A 14395-nucleotide genomic window follows, 5' to 3' on the forward strand; every position below is an offset into this window, starting at 1 on the left:
AAGAACATCTCATGGCATTGGCCTGGGTGGGTCACCCCACCTCTATGGACTCCAGAAATCTGGCTTCCATGAGAATAAATACCCTGTTTCTCAAGTATAAAACATAAGAATAATGTTGCTCTGTTTATTTTCCCTTGTTTATCCACTTGCAGTAAAAAGCCAAGCAAAGAAAAATTTCACAGATGAAGGAGACCACCTATTTAAGATGGGCATCAAGATTCTCCAGCAGTCTAAAAGCCAAAAACAAAAAGCAAAGTACGTCCTCATCCAGTTACCTTACCCAAGCTACATTTCCAAGATGAGTAAAAAGGATAACCCAAAATTTAGTTTGTCATTAAAAGCTCATTGCAATAACATTTTCCCATAAGCTTTTGTTTTTCAAAGGCTTGAATGGTGTTTGAAAAGAATTCTACAAATTAGCTAGCTTAAACAAGCAGAAAAACTGCATATGAAATTGTGGTTCCTATACATTAAGTGAAGAATTAAGGCACTGATCTGAGAATTCAAGCAAAAACATTCTATTTTAGCTTTATTTATGAGATATTTCAAATGAAATAAAATGTGTTTTATTTGAATTAGAGTAGTTGCTGTTTTACAATGCATTTTTCTGCCTAACTGAGCATTTGTACAGCTCTGCATAGCTTTCAAAGCACTTTCATGTATGTGATTCCATTTTACTCTACAACAGTCTTGTGAGGTAAGTAGAGCTTCATTTTTTGCCTTTAAAAGTTGGGAACAGATATTCAAAGATGTTAAAGTGAGATGACCTTAGGTATACAGCTGGTAGGTCACTGAGCTGTGGCCACATATTCTCATTCCACATCCAATGTTTCTCTTTCCACATCCAATGTTTCTCTTTCCACTTGTCTGCCTTGCCCCAAGAGGCAGAAATATCTTCTCGCCCTCATTGAGAGGCACAACTTGAGGTCACCCCTCAAGGCTCTAATTAAAACCTTGGGACCAAATCCTAGCTCTACTATTTACTAGCTGTATGATCCTGGGCAAGTTACTTAACCTCTCTGCGCCCTGAATAATACAAATCAAGTTCTTAGAACAATGCCTAACATAGTAACCAAGGTATGTTATTTTTACCTCTAGTCCTCCAATTAGTAAGTAAAAAGTGTGGGGGAGAAGAAAGCAATGGTGCCTTGCACCAATGGTAGAAACAATAGGCCTGAACCCCCAACACAATTCCTTGTGTTAGCACAGACTGGGCATGCCAGCCCTCAGAGAAGCATCCCAGGGCTGTGATAGCCAGCCCTAGACAGAGCAACAGCATAGTCTATGAAGCCTTCAAGAAGAAGGTAAGAGCACAGAGGATGAAGCGGCATTCAACTATGACCCTGGGTACAACAACATCAACAATTTCCATTTATCAAGCATCTACTTTGCGCTAGGTATGGTTCTAGGCACTTTATGTGTGTAATGTTATTCATTGCTCACATGATAGCCTGAGGCATTGCTGGTTATTGTTGTTAGGTGCCATCAAGTTGGTTCCAACTCATAGTGATACTATATACAACAGAATGAAACACTGCTTGGTTCTGCGCCATCCTCACAATCGTTGCTGTATTCGAGCCCATTGTTACAGCCACTGTATCAATGCATCTCGTTGAGGGTCTTCCTCTGTTTCTCTGACCTTCTACTTTACCAAGCATGACGTCCTTCTCCAGGGGACTGGTCTCTCTCAGGGCCAGATTTAGACATGTGAGGGCCCCAAGCATGATAATCTGTGGTGCCCCTTCCTCTGCTTACTCATGCATTCAAACAGGATATGTGAGTCATATATACATATGTGTGTGTATGTGTGTGTGTGTGTCTTAGCTATCCATGATGTAACTTCTTTTTAAATGTAACTATAATATTAGAGACTGAACACAAAAGTGGCATATTGATTTTAGTAGAATGAGATGAAATGGATTATAAAATTTTTATTGAATGCAAGGTACTGAGATTTTTACTGTGTACCACATTTTCTACAGAAAGAATATTCCACATATTCTACAACAAAGAAAATGAGTTAGTGAACTTAGTTGTTTCAACAATCAATGTAAAATTCTGTTGATCTCCCACAATGAAAATTTGACTTTTACCAGTTTTGCTTTAAACAGCCCATACTTCAATTTTGATGTTTATTTCATAATAAATACTATAATTATAAATGACCAAATGAAGTCATGAAAGAAAACTTAATGATCAGGAAACAAATAATACATCAAATTATTATATTTAATGTTAGATCTTTCATCTTTAATATAACTAAAAACATTTCTTTCTATTCTTTGCTCTTACAAATTCTTCAAGGATTTCATCAAAATTAAGCTGCCAAACAATATCTACTTCCATACAAAGTTAGAATAATGCACCGGGTCTTTCTTGAATCATTGTACCCTGAGGGTTTTTGAGTCTCCTTAGGGGTGAAAATGAGCATTCGGTTGTGCAGTTTGTGATCATTAAAGTCAGAAATATGTGTAAATGCTATACAGTTAAAAAGTAACTTCATTGAATTCATTGCAATGGACGATTTACTGAATTCTCTACCTTTTGCATGTCATCTGGGACTGGAGTTTCCATTGCTTGTTTACCAGGATGTGTGCAAGAGCATACCCTTGTGTTTGTATCATGGAAAAGAGCATTGCTGGCCCTCCTGGCTGGAGCTGCTACATCAGCAGACATGGTGGTACAAGATGGTTCTCTCAAAATGGATCAGATGCCTGTTATCTATTAATATAATCTGTCCTTGCCTAGTAACCACTTATGTTGGATCCAATTGCATATAGGGTTAATGTAGCAAGAGTTAGACTTGACTGCCCACTTCCACCTCTTGTTTATTAGACAGAAATAGTATACTCCCAAGAACCTGCCGAGATAAGAAGTTTGAGTTACACGGGAGGGGACCGTAGGAGACAGAAGTCAATGAAGGTGTTAAAGTTGTAGGGCCCTCATAGCTTAAACAACCTTGTGTGTGGGCACCTCTTGACCCTGTGTGAACTTTGTTTCTGGCCAGCACATTCTGATGGACTGTAGTTGATACCAGTTTCATTTACTGCCCTGACAGTTACCTTCCACTGCAGTGCTTACATTTCCTTGTGTCCTATCTGCGTAGCATCTATTGGTCATTGCTTTCCTGCCGCTGTTTTGTTGTTGTCCTAAGCATGTGCTTACCTTGTTTATTGGGTAATCTGTCCCTGGCCCCTCCTAATAACATGTCCAAACTACCTGAGACTAAGTCTTGACATCCCTACTGCTAAGGAGCTTTCTGGCTGTACTTCTGAGACAAATTTTTTCTTACTTCTGGCAGTCCATAGTATATTCAGTATTCTTCACCAACATCATAATTCAAAGGCATCAATTCTTCTTCAGACTTCCTCGTTCATTGTCCAGCTGTTGCATGCATATGAGGCAAATGAAAATATCATGGCTTGGGTCAGGTGCACCTCAGTATTTAAAGTGATCCCTTTGCTTTTTAACACTTTAAAGAGGTCTTTTGCAGCAGATTTTCTAAATGCAATATGTTGTTTGATTTCTTGACTGCTGCTTCCATGGGCGTTGATTGTGGATCCAAGCAAAATGAAATCTTTGACAACTTGAATATCTTCTCTGTTTATGACAGTGTTGCTTAGGATTTTTTTTTTTTTTTTTTATGTTGAGGTATAAATCCATACAGAAAGCTATAGTCTTTGGTCTTCATGAGTAAGTGCTTCAAGTCCTCTTCACTTAAAGCAAGCAAGGTTGTGTTCATCTGCACATCTCAGAATGTTGAGTCTTCCTCCAATCATGATGCCGCATTCTTCTTCATATAGTCCAGCTTCTCATATCATTTGCTCAGCATACAGATTGAATAAGTATGGTGAAAGATACAACCCTGACATACACCTTTCCTGATTTTAAAACATGCAGTATCCTCCTATCGTGCTTGAAAGATTGCCTCTTGGTCTATGTACAGGTTCCTCATGAGCACAATTGAGTGTTCTGAAATTCCTATTCTTCACAATGTTATCAATATTTTCTTATGATCCACACAGTTGAATGCCTTTGCATAGTCAATAAAACACACGTAAACATCTTTCTGGTATTCTCTGCTATCAGCCAACATCCATCTGACACCAGCAATGATATCCCTTGTTCCACGTCCTCTTCTGAATCAGGCTTGAATTCCTGGAGGTTCCCTGTCAATGTACTGCTGCAACCATTTTTTAATTATCTTTTTCAGCATAATTTTACCTGCATGTGATATTAATGATATTGTTAGACAATTGTATATTCTGTTGGACCACCTTTCTTTGGAATGGGCACAAATATGTATCTCTTCCAGTCGTTGCCCAGGCAGCTATGTTCCAAATTTCTTGGCATAGAAGAGTGAGCATTTCCAGTATTGCATCTGTTTGCTGAAAGATCTCAGTTGGTATTCTGTCAATTCCTGGAGCCTTGGTTTTTGCCAATGCCTTCACCACAGCTTAGACTTCTTCCTTCAGTACCATCAGTTCTTGATCATATGCTGCCTGCTGAAATGGTTGAACTTTGACCAATTCTTCTTGTTACAGTGACACCGTGTACTCCTTCCATCTCCTTTTGATGCTTCCTGTGTTGTTCAATATTTTGTCCATAGGATCCTTCAACATTGCAACTCGAGCCTTGAATTTCTTCCTCAGTTCTTTCAGCTTGAGAAATGTCAGGTGAGTTCTTCTCTTTTGGTTTTCTAATTCCAGGTCTTTCCATATTTCATTATAATACTTTACTTAGTCTTCTTGAGCCACCCTTTGAAATCTTCCATTCAGCTCTTTTATGTGATCATTTCTTCCATTGGCTTTAGCTACTGTACATTCAAGAGTCTCTTCTGACATCCATTTTGGTCTTTTCTTTCTTTTTAATATTTTGGTTTCTTTATGTATGATGTCCTTGATGTCATTGCCACAACTCATCTGGTCTTCGGTGTTCAGTGTTCAGTGAGTCAAATCTGTTCTTGAGCTGTCTCTAAATGCAGGTGAGATATACTCAAGGTTGCACTTTGGCTCTTGTGGACTTGTTTTAATTTTCTTTACCTTCAACTTGAACTTGCATATGAGCAATTGATGGCCTATTTCACAGTCAGCCCCTGGCCTTGTTCTCCATCATCTCTTTCCACAGATATAGTCAATTTGATTTGTGTGTATTCCATTTGGCAAAGTCTATGTGTAGTAGCTGTTTTTGTTGTAGACAAAAGATATTTCCAATGAATAGTTTGTTGGTTTTGCAAAAGTATATCGTGCAATCTCTGTTGTGGTTTCTATCACCAAGGTGTTATTGTCCAGCTATTGATCCTTCTTCTTTGTTTCCAGCTTTAACATTCCAACAACCAGTAATTATCAATGCATCTTGATTGCATGTTTGATCAATTTCAGACTTCAGAAATTGGTAAAAATCTTCAATTTTCTCACATTTGCCATTAGTGGTTGGTGTTTAAATTTGAATAACAGTTGCATTAACTGGTCTTCCTTGTAGGCATATGGATATTATCCTATTTCAAGATCTACCCTGAAAGTACAGCATTGTACTTCAGGACAGATCTTGAAATGTTCTCTTTGACAATAAATATGATGCTGCTCTTCCTTAGTTTGTTATTCTCAGCATAATAGACCATGTGATTGTCCAATTCAAAATGGCCAATACCAGTCTATTTCAGCTCACTAATGCCTAGGATCTCTATATTCAAGCATTCCATTTCATTTTTGACAACTTCCAATTTTCCTAGATTCATACATAGTACATTCCATGTTCCAATTATTAATGGATGTTTGTAGCTGTTTCTTCTCATTTTGAGTTGTGCCACTTCAGCAAATGAAGGTCTTGAGAGCTTTCCTGCATCTGTATAGTTAAGATCGACTCTAATTTGAGGAGGCAGCCCTTTCTCAGTCATATTTTGAGGGACTTCCAACATGAGAGGCTCATCTTCCAGCACTATATCAGACAATGTTCCACTGCTTTTCGTAAGGACTTCACTGGCCAATTGTTTTAGACGTCCTTCTTCCTAGCCTATCCTATTCTGAAAGCTCTGCTGAAACCTGACCACCATGGGTGACCCTGCTGGTATTTGAAATAATAGCCTCCAGTGTCATAATAACATGCAAACCCACCACAGTAAAACAAACTGATAGATGAGTGGTGGGAGACATGAATTATTATCCCCAAATTGCAGAGGAGGAAATGAAGGGTCAAACGATTCTTTACTTTTTCCGAGAAGAAAGAAGTGAGGGAGCTAGTATTCAAATCCAGAACATTCTTATTCCATAAACTAGACTATTTCCACTAAACTGTGAGGAAAAGTGGGTTGGGGGATGAGTACCCAGAGAAATTCAAACCAACTTCCTCTCTCTTGGGGAAGTGGAATTAGAAGCTCTTTATAAGAGCCAAGGAAACCAAAACAACAAAACCTGGGTCTTCTGCTGTGCATCCCTGGGGATCATCATGATGAGGCTGGGGTTAAATCAGACCTGAAAAATACAATTCAGTCTGATAGGGAGGTTGGCTCACTAAGGCACTCACTGTGTGGATGAGTACGAATAGGCATTCTCAACCAGCCTCTCTAGATTAGAGAACAATGGAGAAAAGGGGCTGGCCCCTGAGATTTCAGACTAGCTCTACCTACAACAGGGAAACTCAAGGAGATGAAGAGCCTACTGGGTGTGCCCCATCAAGTCCAGGGAATTCTGGATTCGGTCTGATGGATTGAGATCGTTCTTAAGAAGGTTCCAAGTAACTCTGCTTAAGCTGTAAAGAAAGCCTTCCTCTTTGATTCAAAAAACAGGAAGAAAACTCAGCCCGGGCAGCAGACCACTCAGCAGTACAGGTGCCCTTATGCCTACTTAGGTGTCATTCAATCCCAGGCTATTCTTGTCTAGCCTATCCTGCTGCAGTCCTTGAGGATGACAGAAGAGCACTCCTTTTTGCAGCAGCATGGATACATCAGAGGGTCCGTACAGCTGAATCTTCTGATCCTTCTGAGTTTGTAGCAACAAATCTGCTCATATCAGGAGATGCCAGGAGTTTGTGGGCAAGCTGGGCAAAGCCCCTTGTGTTATGAGGCTGGCCCATTCTACCCTTAAGCCAGGCATACCTGTAGAGCCATAGCCAAGATTCTGGTCAGGAAGAGAAAAATGAATGCACGACTTACTGACCAAAGGGAAATCATTTCATTCCCATTCATTCCTCTGTTCTACCCCTCCTTGCTCGCCACTTCCCAAGGTTGGGGTGGCATTGATAGAGGTATACTAGTCCTTTTGGCTCATCCATGCCCAGGTCCAGACCCAATTCATTCATTCATTCAGCCTCTTCTTACACATGAGTGAGAAAAATTTTTGAACAAATCAATGCTGTTAAAAGATCAGATGGAAAAAAAATAAATAAAAAGACCAGATGGTATGTAAGCGTATGTCTGGGAGATGCAAACTTGTCTGAGGGAGCCAGGAAGCCTCAGTGAAAGTCAGAACTGGTCCTCCATTAAGAATCACTTCCCTTCAGCAAAGAGGCTTTGGAGATAAGCTACTGCCCTACACCAAGTTACTGATGTGCCCAGTAGAAGCATTTAGCCCCCTTCCCACATAGCACTCACCTTAGCATCTAACGCCAGATCCTTTAGAGATGATCAAAATACCTAACTGAACTTTCTTTTTGGGATCTGTCCTTGTTGACCAGTTTCTCCAATGTTTTTCCCTCATGGGGACTGCAGCCCAGACCTTAACCCAACCTAATCTACCAGCCCCTATCTCCAGTCGCAGAACCTGTTTATAATATCCTTTATATCAGCTTAGACTTTTCTGACAGAGGATGCAGGTGCCCACCCCACATTTGAAATCAAAGACACTTAGAAGGATTTGTCTTACAGCCTGTTGCTGCCCCATGGGACCAGTGACTGGATATACTGCTTGCTCCCGCAGCCCAGCTCAAGCTTCTGTGCCTTGGTTCTTGTTGGTTCCTTTCTTGGCCCAGCAAGCTATGTAGCTGCACCAGCAGTCATGTGACAGAAGGGCTCAATGGAGCCTGTATCCTAAGGTCAGGCTCATTTCTAGATGCCTATCCCATTGAGCTTTGAGACCTTCTTTTTGTTTGCCTGTGGCCCCAACTCTGAGCTTGCTTGCTTTGACCATGGTTAATTTCTTGCTTGACCTCCTCATTTCCAGCCCTTCAATTTTTTTATTCCACCGGAGCACAGACCCTTTGTTTTGCCATCTAAGACTCTAATGCGTAATTGGATGTCTCTCAGACTGGGGCCCTTTCTTGCTCATCCTTTGTCCAAGAGCATCTTATTTTAGCTTCAGCATGCAGAGGAGGTACATAAAGCTGAGTCTCCTGACCCTTCTCAGTTGGTAGCAGTGGTAGACTTGTGTATTCTTCTCTGTATTTAAGTCAAGGTCACAGGTGGAGGTTAATGTTTTCTGGTCTTGTTGGTTCCAAAAAGGAAGTTATAAGAGTAAAAATAAATTTTTACAAAAATAATTTTTACAAAAGCACTCTCTGTCTCTGACACATGTTTTGACCTTGCGAGGCTCTCCATCACTGCTTATTATACAGATCAGGTCCAGGTGACTTCTGACTGGAAATCGGAACATGCAGTGTAAGTTACACCTACCGCATCTATTTTTGTACTCACTTAGCTTTCACACTGTTTACCACCTAACTCTATGAGAACAATTACCACACTATAAAACTTTAGAATCTATGCAACAGTCTTAAGATAATAATAATAACAGTTAATTTTATTATTTATGAAATAATAGCAGCTTATTTTATACCAGGCACTATGCCATGCACTTCAAACATGAATTATCTCATTCAGTCTTCAAAGCAATCTTGTGAAGTAGGTGCTATTATTATCCTCATTTTACACACGAGAAAGACACAGAGAAGTTAAGTAACTTGCCTGACATTTCCAAACCCGTAAGTGATGTAGTCAAGATTTGAACCCAGGCAGTCAGACTCTAGAGCCCTAACCATTATGGTTTTGTTTGGTTATCGTTTTCTCAAACAGACTTGCTTTTTGTGCTGAAGAATGTGTTCTGTTTTAGAAAACTACTTTGGATTATGAAGAGACTTTCATTTTTATGATAGTAACTTCCTGGATATGACATTACAATTGTAATTATTTCAGAATTCACTTATAAAGTGTTCGAATAAACAAATATTCATAAATAATGGGGATGCCTATGGGAGAGATCGCTATTTCAGGACAAGTACCTGAATTTTTCACTTCACTTGGTGTCTAAGCTTGAAGTGTGATGTATCCCGTATCTTTCTCCTTTTTTAATAATTTACCATGTATCAGATATATTTGAAATGATAATTTTAGACTGATCTAGGAACCAACAAAACCTACTGGTTAGAGATGTGATGAGAACTTCAGCTGACCTGTTTTGTTAGCAGCAATGACAACTGGGTTCTACTCGTCAGAGAGAGGTAGTGTGAGGGAGGGAACAGAAATGTTCATTTTTGAAAATAAAACTTCTACCTTCATGTTCTTGAAACAGAGCCTACTTATTCTTTGCCAAAGCAGCTGACATGGGAAACTTGAAAGCTATGGAGAAAATGGCTGATGCTTTGCTATTTGGAAATTTTGGCACGCAAAACATAACAGCAGCTATCCAATTATATGAGTCCTTGGCTAAAGAAGGATCATATAAAGCCCAAAACGTGAGTCTTGAAAGGAAAATGAAACCTTAAATAGTTACATCCTAAAATAACTACAGACAAATAACATGTGAAAGGAGTTAAACAATAGTATTCCCACTCTAACGTGTGACCCCAGGCCCACATAATTTCTTTCTAAACTAGTGAACATGTGCCTTATTTTTCAGTGTGTGTATCAATTTATTCATTAAGTCCACAACTGTTTCTTGGATAACTACTATGGGTTAAAAACATAATCTAGGTTGATAGGGAGAAAAATATTAATAGGTCAAAGTCCTTACAGGTAATCTGAAATGTAAACAAATCATTGCAGCACAGATTTTAGGCACAGAAGAGGGCCTAACTGGCTTTGCCTGGGGCAAGTAGGGAAGGCTTCAAGGAAGAAGTGGCATTTCCACTCAGTCTAAAATATCGGATAAAGGCAACATCAAAGATTTTATTTGTCTGTATTTAAATAAAACCCTGTGGGTCAGTTCCACTCTGTCCTATAGGGTTATTATGAATTGGAATCGACTCAACAGCAATGGGTTTTAACAGGTATTTAAATAAATCATTTGCTACAAGGTAAAAATATTACTCCCAGAAAAGAAATTCTAACATGACTGGTACATGAAACCCATGGATTTTAGAACTAAAGTAGGAGTTTTACTCCACATATTCCCATTCATGTGGTTTTATTTGCATGGCCACAGACCACCCTCTAATCCTAGTTAATGGATCATAAATTGCTAGCCACTGGTTTTAAGGAGAATCAGGTGGAGAATGTAATCCCAGTGCCGAGAGGAACAACTCTGAATGCATAACTAACCTGGTGCCATCAAGGCAATTCTGACTCATGGCAACCACGTGTGTTACAGCGTAGACCTGCTCCATAGGGTTTTCTTGGCTGTAATCTTTATGGAATCAGATCACCAGGCCTTTCTTCCATGGAGCGGCTGCATGGGTTTGAACCACCAACCCTTAGGTTAGTAGTTGAGTACAAAATGTTTGCAACATGATTACTGGTCATGTATTGGCACAGCTGTCTTGGTACAGAAAGGCAGGCATTGTTGGGACAGTTTTGATATTAAAAAATATGTATTTAACTTGGATACATGTACTTATTTGGTTACAGAGTTCAAAAATAGTTTTACTATGAATTATAAGAAAATCCTTTCTTTACGTATGTTGTTCCATCAAATCAGCTCCTACTCACGGCGACCCCATGTATAACAGAAGAAAATGTTGCCCAGTCCTACACCACCTCCATGATCGTTGGTATGTTTGAGTTCATTGTTGTGGCCATTATGTCAGTTCCCCTCATCAAGGGTTTCCCTTGCCTTTACTGGCCTTCCGCTTTACCAAACATAATGTTCTTCTCCAGCGATAGATCCCTTCTGATAATATGTCCAAAATAAGCTAGTTGAAGTCTCAGACAATATTCTGTGATCCATAGGGTTTTGATTGGCTAATTTTCAGAAATAGATGGCCAGGCTTTTTTCCTACTCTGTTTTAGTCTGAAAGCTCCACTGAAACCTGTCCACCATGGGTGACCCTGCTGATATTTGAAATACTAGTGACATAGCTTCCAGCATCATAGCAACACACAAACCATCACAGTACAACAAACTGACAAATGGGTGGTGCCTATTATATATAACTATGATCATATATAAAGGAGAAAGGATATGAGTGAGTAAATGTTTTACCATAGTTTGTGATTATAGAATAATTCTATCTCAAAACCAAAGATTCCACATAATTCTTTATTTATTTCAGATTTGAATTATAGACGCATTTCTCAGAGGGACTATAGTTATTAGCACCGAGCTACTACTGAAAAAATCATTTTTAGTAAGAACCTAGTGATCATTTTCCTAATTCTAGGGTTACCTGTGTAGAGCATTTTCTCTTGATGTGAATGTTCTTTGTATTAAGAGTACAGACGGTATCTGAGTTGTTCATTAGGGTTGATTCACACTTTGATATGCAATCTGAGCTAAAAGTAATGATCACAGATGCTTTCAAGCCTTGTACGATAATTAAAGGAGAATTGCTTAATCTTTTTTCTCCTTTAATAATAATTCCTTATATAAAAGCAAAAGGAGACTATTTAATTTTTAAATTGTTATTATGAAACCTCAGTAATTTGCTTTAAAATATAATAAAACATTGTTTACACGTAACTCTTTACATTCAAATCCTAGCTACTATTAAAAAAAAAAAAAGTTGCCATGAAGTCAATTCCAACTCATACGGATTCTGACTCATAGCAACCTTATAAGGAACTCTGGTGGCACAGTGGTTAAGCATTCAGCTACTAACCCAAAGGTCAGCAGTTCGAACCCACCAGGTGCTCCTTGGAAACTTTATGGGGCAGTTCTACTCTGTCCTATAGGGTCATCATGAGTCAGACTATATGTCAGAAAACTACTATAACACTTCCTTAAAAGCCATAGCACAATGGTTAAGTACAGAATTAAGTCTTATTAAAAAATCTAACATGCAGGGCTTGACCTTTAAAAACTACAGGCAGTATCATTGATCCCATCACTATTATGTAGTTTCTCTTTCAACTCACAGCATTTCTTTTCTGGATTAAGATTTAGTCACTCTATAATCCAACTCATTTCATCTCACCTTTATATCTGGAAGAGACCAAATACTAAAAATTGATTATTGTAAAGTTATTAGGTAGCAATGCCCAAGTGAAAAGGAATAGGACAACACTGACTAGAATCAATATATTTATTACATGACAGCCCATAATGTCTTTTGACTTCTCTAGTTCCCTGCTATGCTTTAAGCAGAGTAAACAACAAAATGGAAGTTGAGACCTCCAGAGAATTAATTCAAAATCACTCATAGTTATTTTTCTGCTAAACAGAAAGGAAGCATGCCCAAATCATGATTTTCCATTCTTACTTCCTAGAATGAGCTTTATACAGAGGAAACTTCCCCACCCCAGTCACAGAATGGAAGTTTAACAACAAATTCATGGCCTTACAAATTTCTCCAGAAGTATCGGGTCAAAAAGTGTGCTAGGCTATGCACAAAATGATACATGGTTGGTGAAAGCATCTTAAAATACAAGCCCAACTGAATAGAAGAGTATCTTCATTTTCTTATATAAATGTCAATATATTTGTTTACGGACAAAGTTTGTACATAACCAAACCAGATTCTAAATTGAGGAGAATCCAAACTTGCCAAGAGTTGCAAGACTAACAGTCTAATATTGGCTGACTTAAGCAAAACTGAATTTTTTCGGTTTATGTGGCTGTGAAGTTCAAGTTGTAGCTGCCTTTCAGGTAAGCTGGATCCAGAGGCCAAAATGTTGACATCAGCACACAATTTCCTGGTCTTTTACTTTCCTTTTTTCCTGTGATTCTTCATTTTGAGCAAACTAGCCTCATGTGAGGCAAAGATGGCCACCAAAAGCAACCCTAAATCGACTTAGCCTTACATCAGGAAGTGTCTGCAAAGAAAGCAGTTTCCTTTCCCAAGGATTTCACTAGAAGCCCTGGGTTAGATCACAAGCCCACTGTGAATCAATCACTGCATCTAAGAGAATAGTAATCTGTCTGGTTGAGTCTGGGCCATGTGACCACCTTCCCCCATTCATAAAGGAATGAGGAGTCTTACTGAACCAAATGGACTAAGAACGGATGGAGCATAGTTTTGCAAAAATATTCCAGGCAGACAAAAAAGCATACATTGTCTATATCTGCATATAAAATAAAAAATTTATATGGAAAGGCACCATAAACAAAATTAAAAAGCAAGTAAAAGACTGTAAAAAAAATTGCAAAAATTTTCAGTTATTCCATTTAGAAAAGTCTCTATTTTAAAAAATCCTACATTCTCTGAGTACTAGCAATCAACTAGATATTAATAACAAGAACATAACATCAAACTCCTTATAAAATTTCAAGAGTTTCCTAATTAAATAGCAAAGATAAACCAGAAACTGAAATGACATATTAGCAACTCAATGACAGCAATAACATTACAAACCAGAAGTTATGAAATATGGGCTAAAGCCATTTTTTTTTTAAAAAAAAAAGCCATAAGCAGAGAAAATTTAGAGTTTTAAATGCTGTTTTAATAAAACAGAAACTTGAGTGTACATAACAAAAAACTTGTAAAAAAGAACAGCAAAATATAATATAGGACATAAAATATAAAAACAGAAATTAAAGAATTAGAGAACAAAAATAATTAATTTGGTAAATAAGATCAACAGGTAGTTCTTTAAAAAACCAGATAAAAAGGAAAAAAACTTTTTTTTTTTTTTTTAGTTCTTGAAAAAACCAGATGATGATGACAAAACTCTGGCTAGTCTGACCAAGAAAAAAAGAAATAGCAAGTGCACAAAATTAGAATAAAAACTATGACCAGAGAAAGTTAAACAATTATGAGACAATACCATAATCAACATTGTATGAATACATTATAATCTAGGTGAAATAAAGAATTTTCCAAGAAAATATAAATCAGTTGATTCTCCAGGGTATTTTCAGTCACACTTATATACCAATGAGATAAAAACCAGGAATGGACCTGTAACTACTAAACAAATTGAAACTGTCAAAGATTAATCTCTGCAATCATTCAATTGGAATGCAGAAGTTGGAAACAAAGAAGAAGGATCAGTAGTTGGAAATTATGGCTTTGGCGATAGGAAAGGTGCTGGAGATCGCATGACTGAATTTTTCAAAACTAACGATTTATTCATTGGAAATACCATTTTTCA

General features: G+C 38.1%; 1 protein-coding gene across 1 annotated transcript in view; it reads left to right on the top strand.

Moving 5' to 3' along the window:
• The first annotated feature begins 205 nt into the window (after positions 1 to 205).
• Positions 206 to 14395, top strand: part of SEL1L2 (SEL1L2 adaptor subunit of SYVN1 ubiquitin ligase) — a 74890-nt gene continuing 60700 nt past the window's right edge. Inside the window, exons 1-2 of the mRNA XM_064275766.1 lie at positions 206 to 255; positions 9501 to 9663. Of these exons, the coding sequence (XP_064131836.1) occupies positions 206 to 255; positions 9501 to 9663 (213 nt within the window). The remainder of the gene's footprint in view (positions 256 to 9500; positions 9664 to 14395) is intronic.

The sequence above is a fragment of the Loxodonta africana genome, chromosome 24 (assembly GCF_030014295.1).
Source record: "Loxodonta africana isolate mLoxAfr1 chromosome 24, mLoxAfr1.hap2, whole genome shotgun sequence".
NCBI lineage: Eukaryota > Metazoa > Chordata > Mammalia > Proboscidea > Elephantidae > Loxodonta > Loxodonta africana.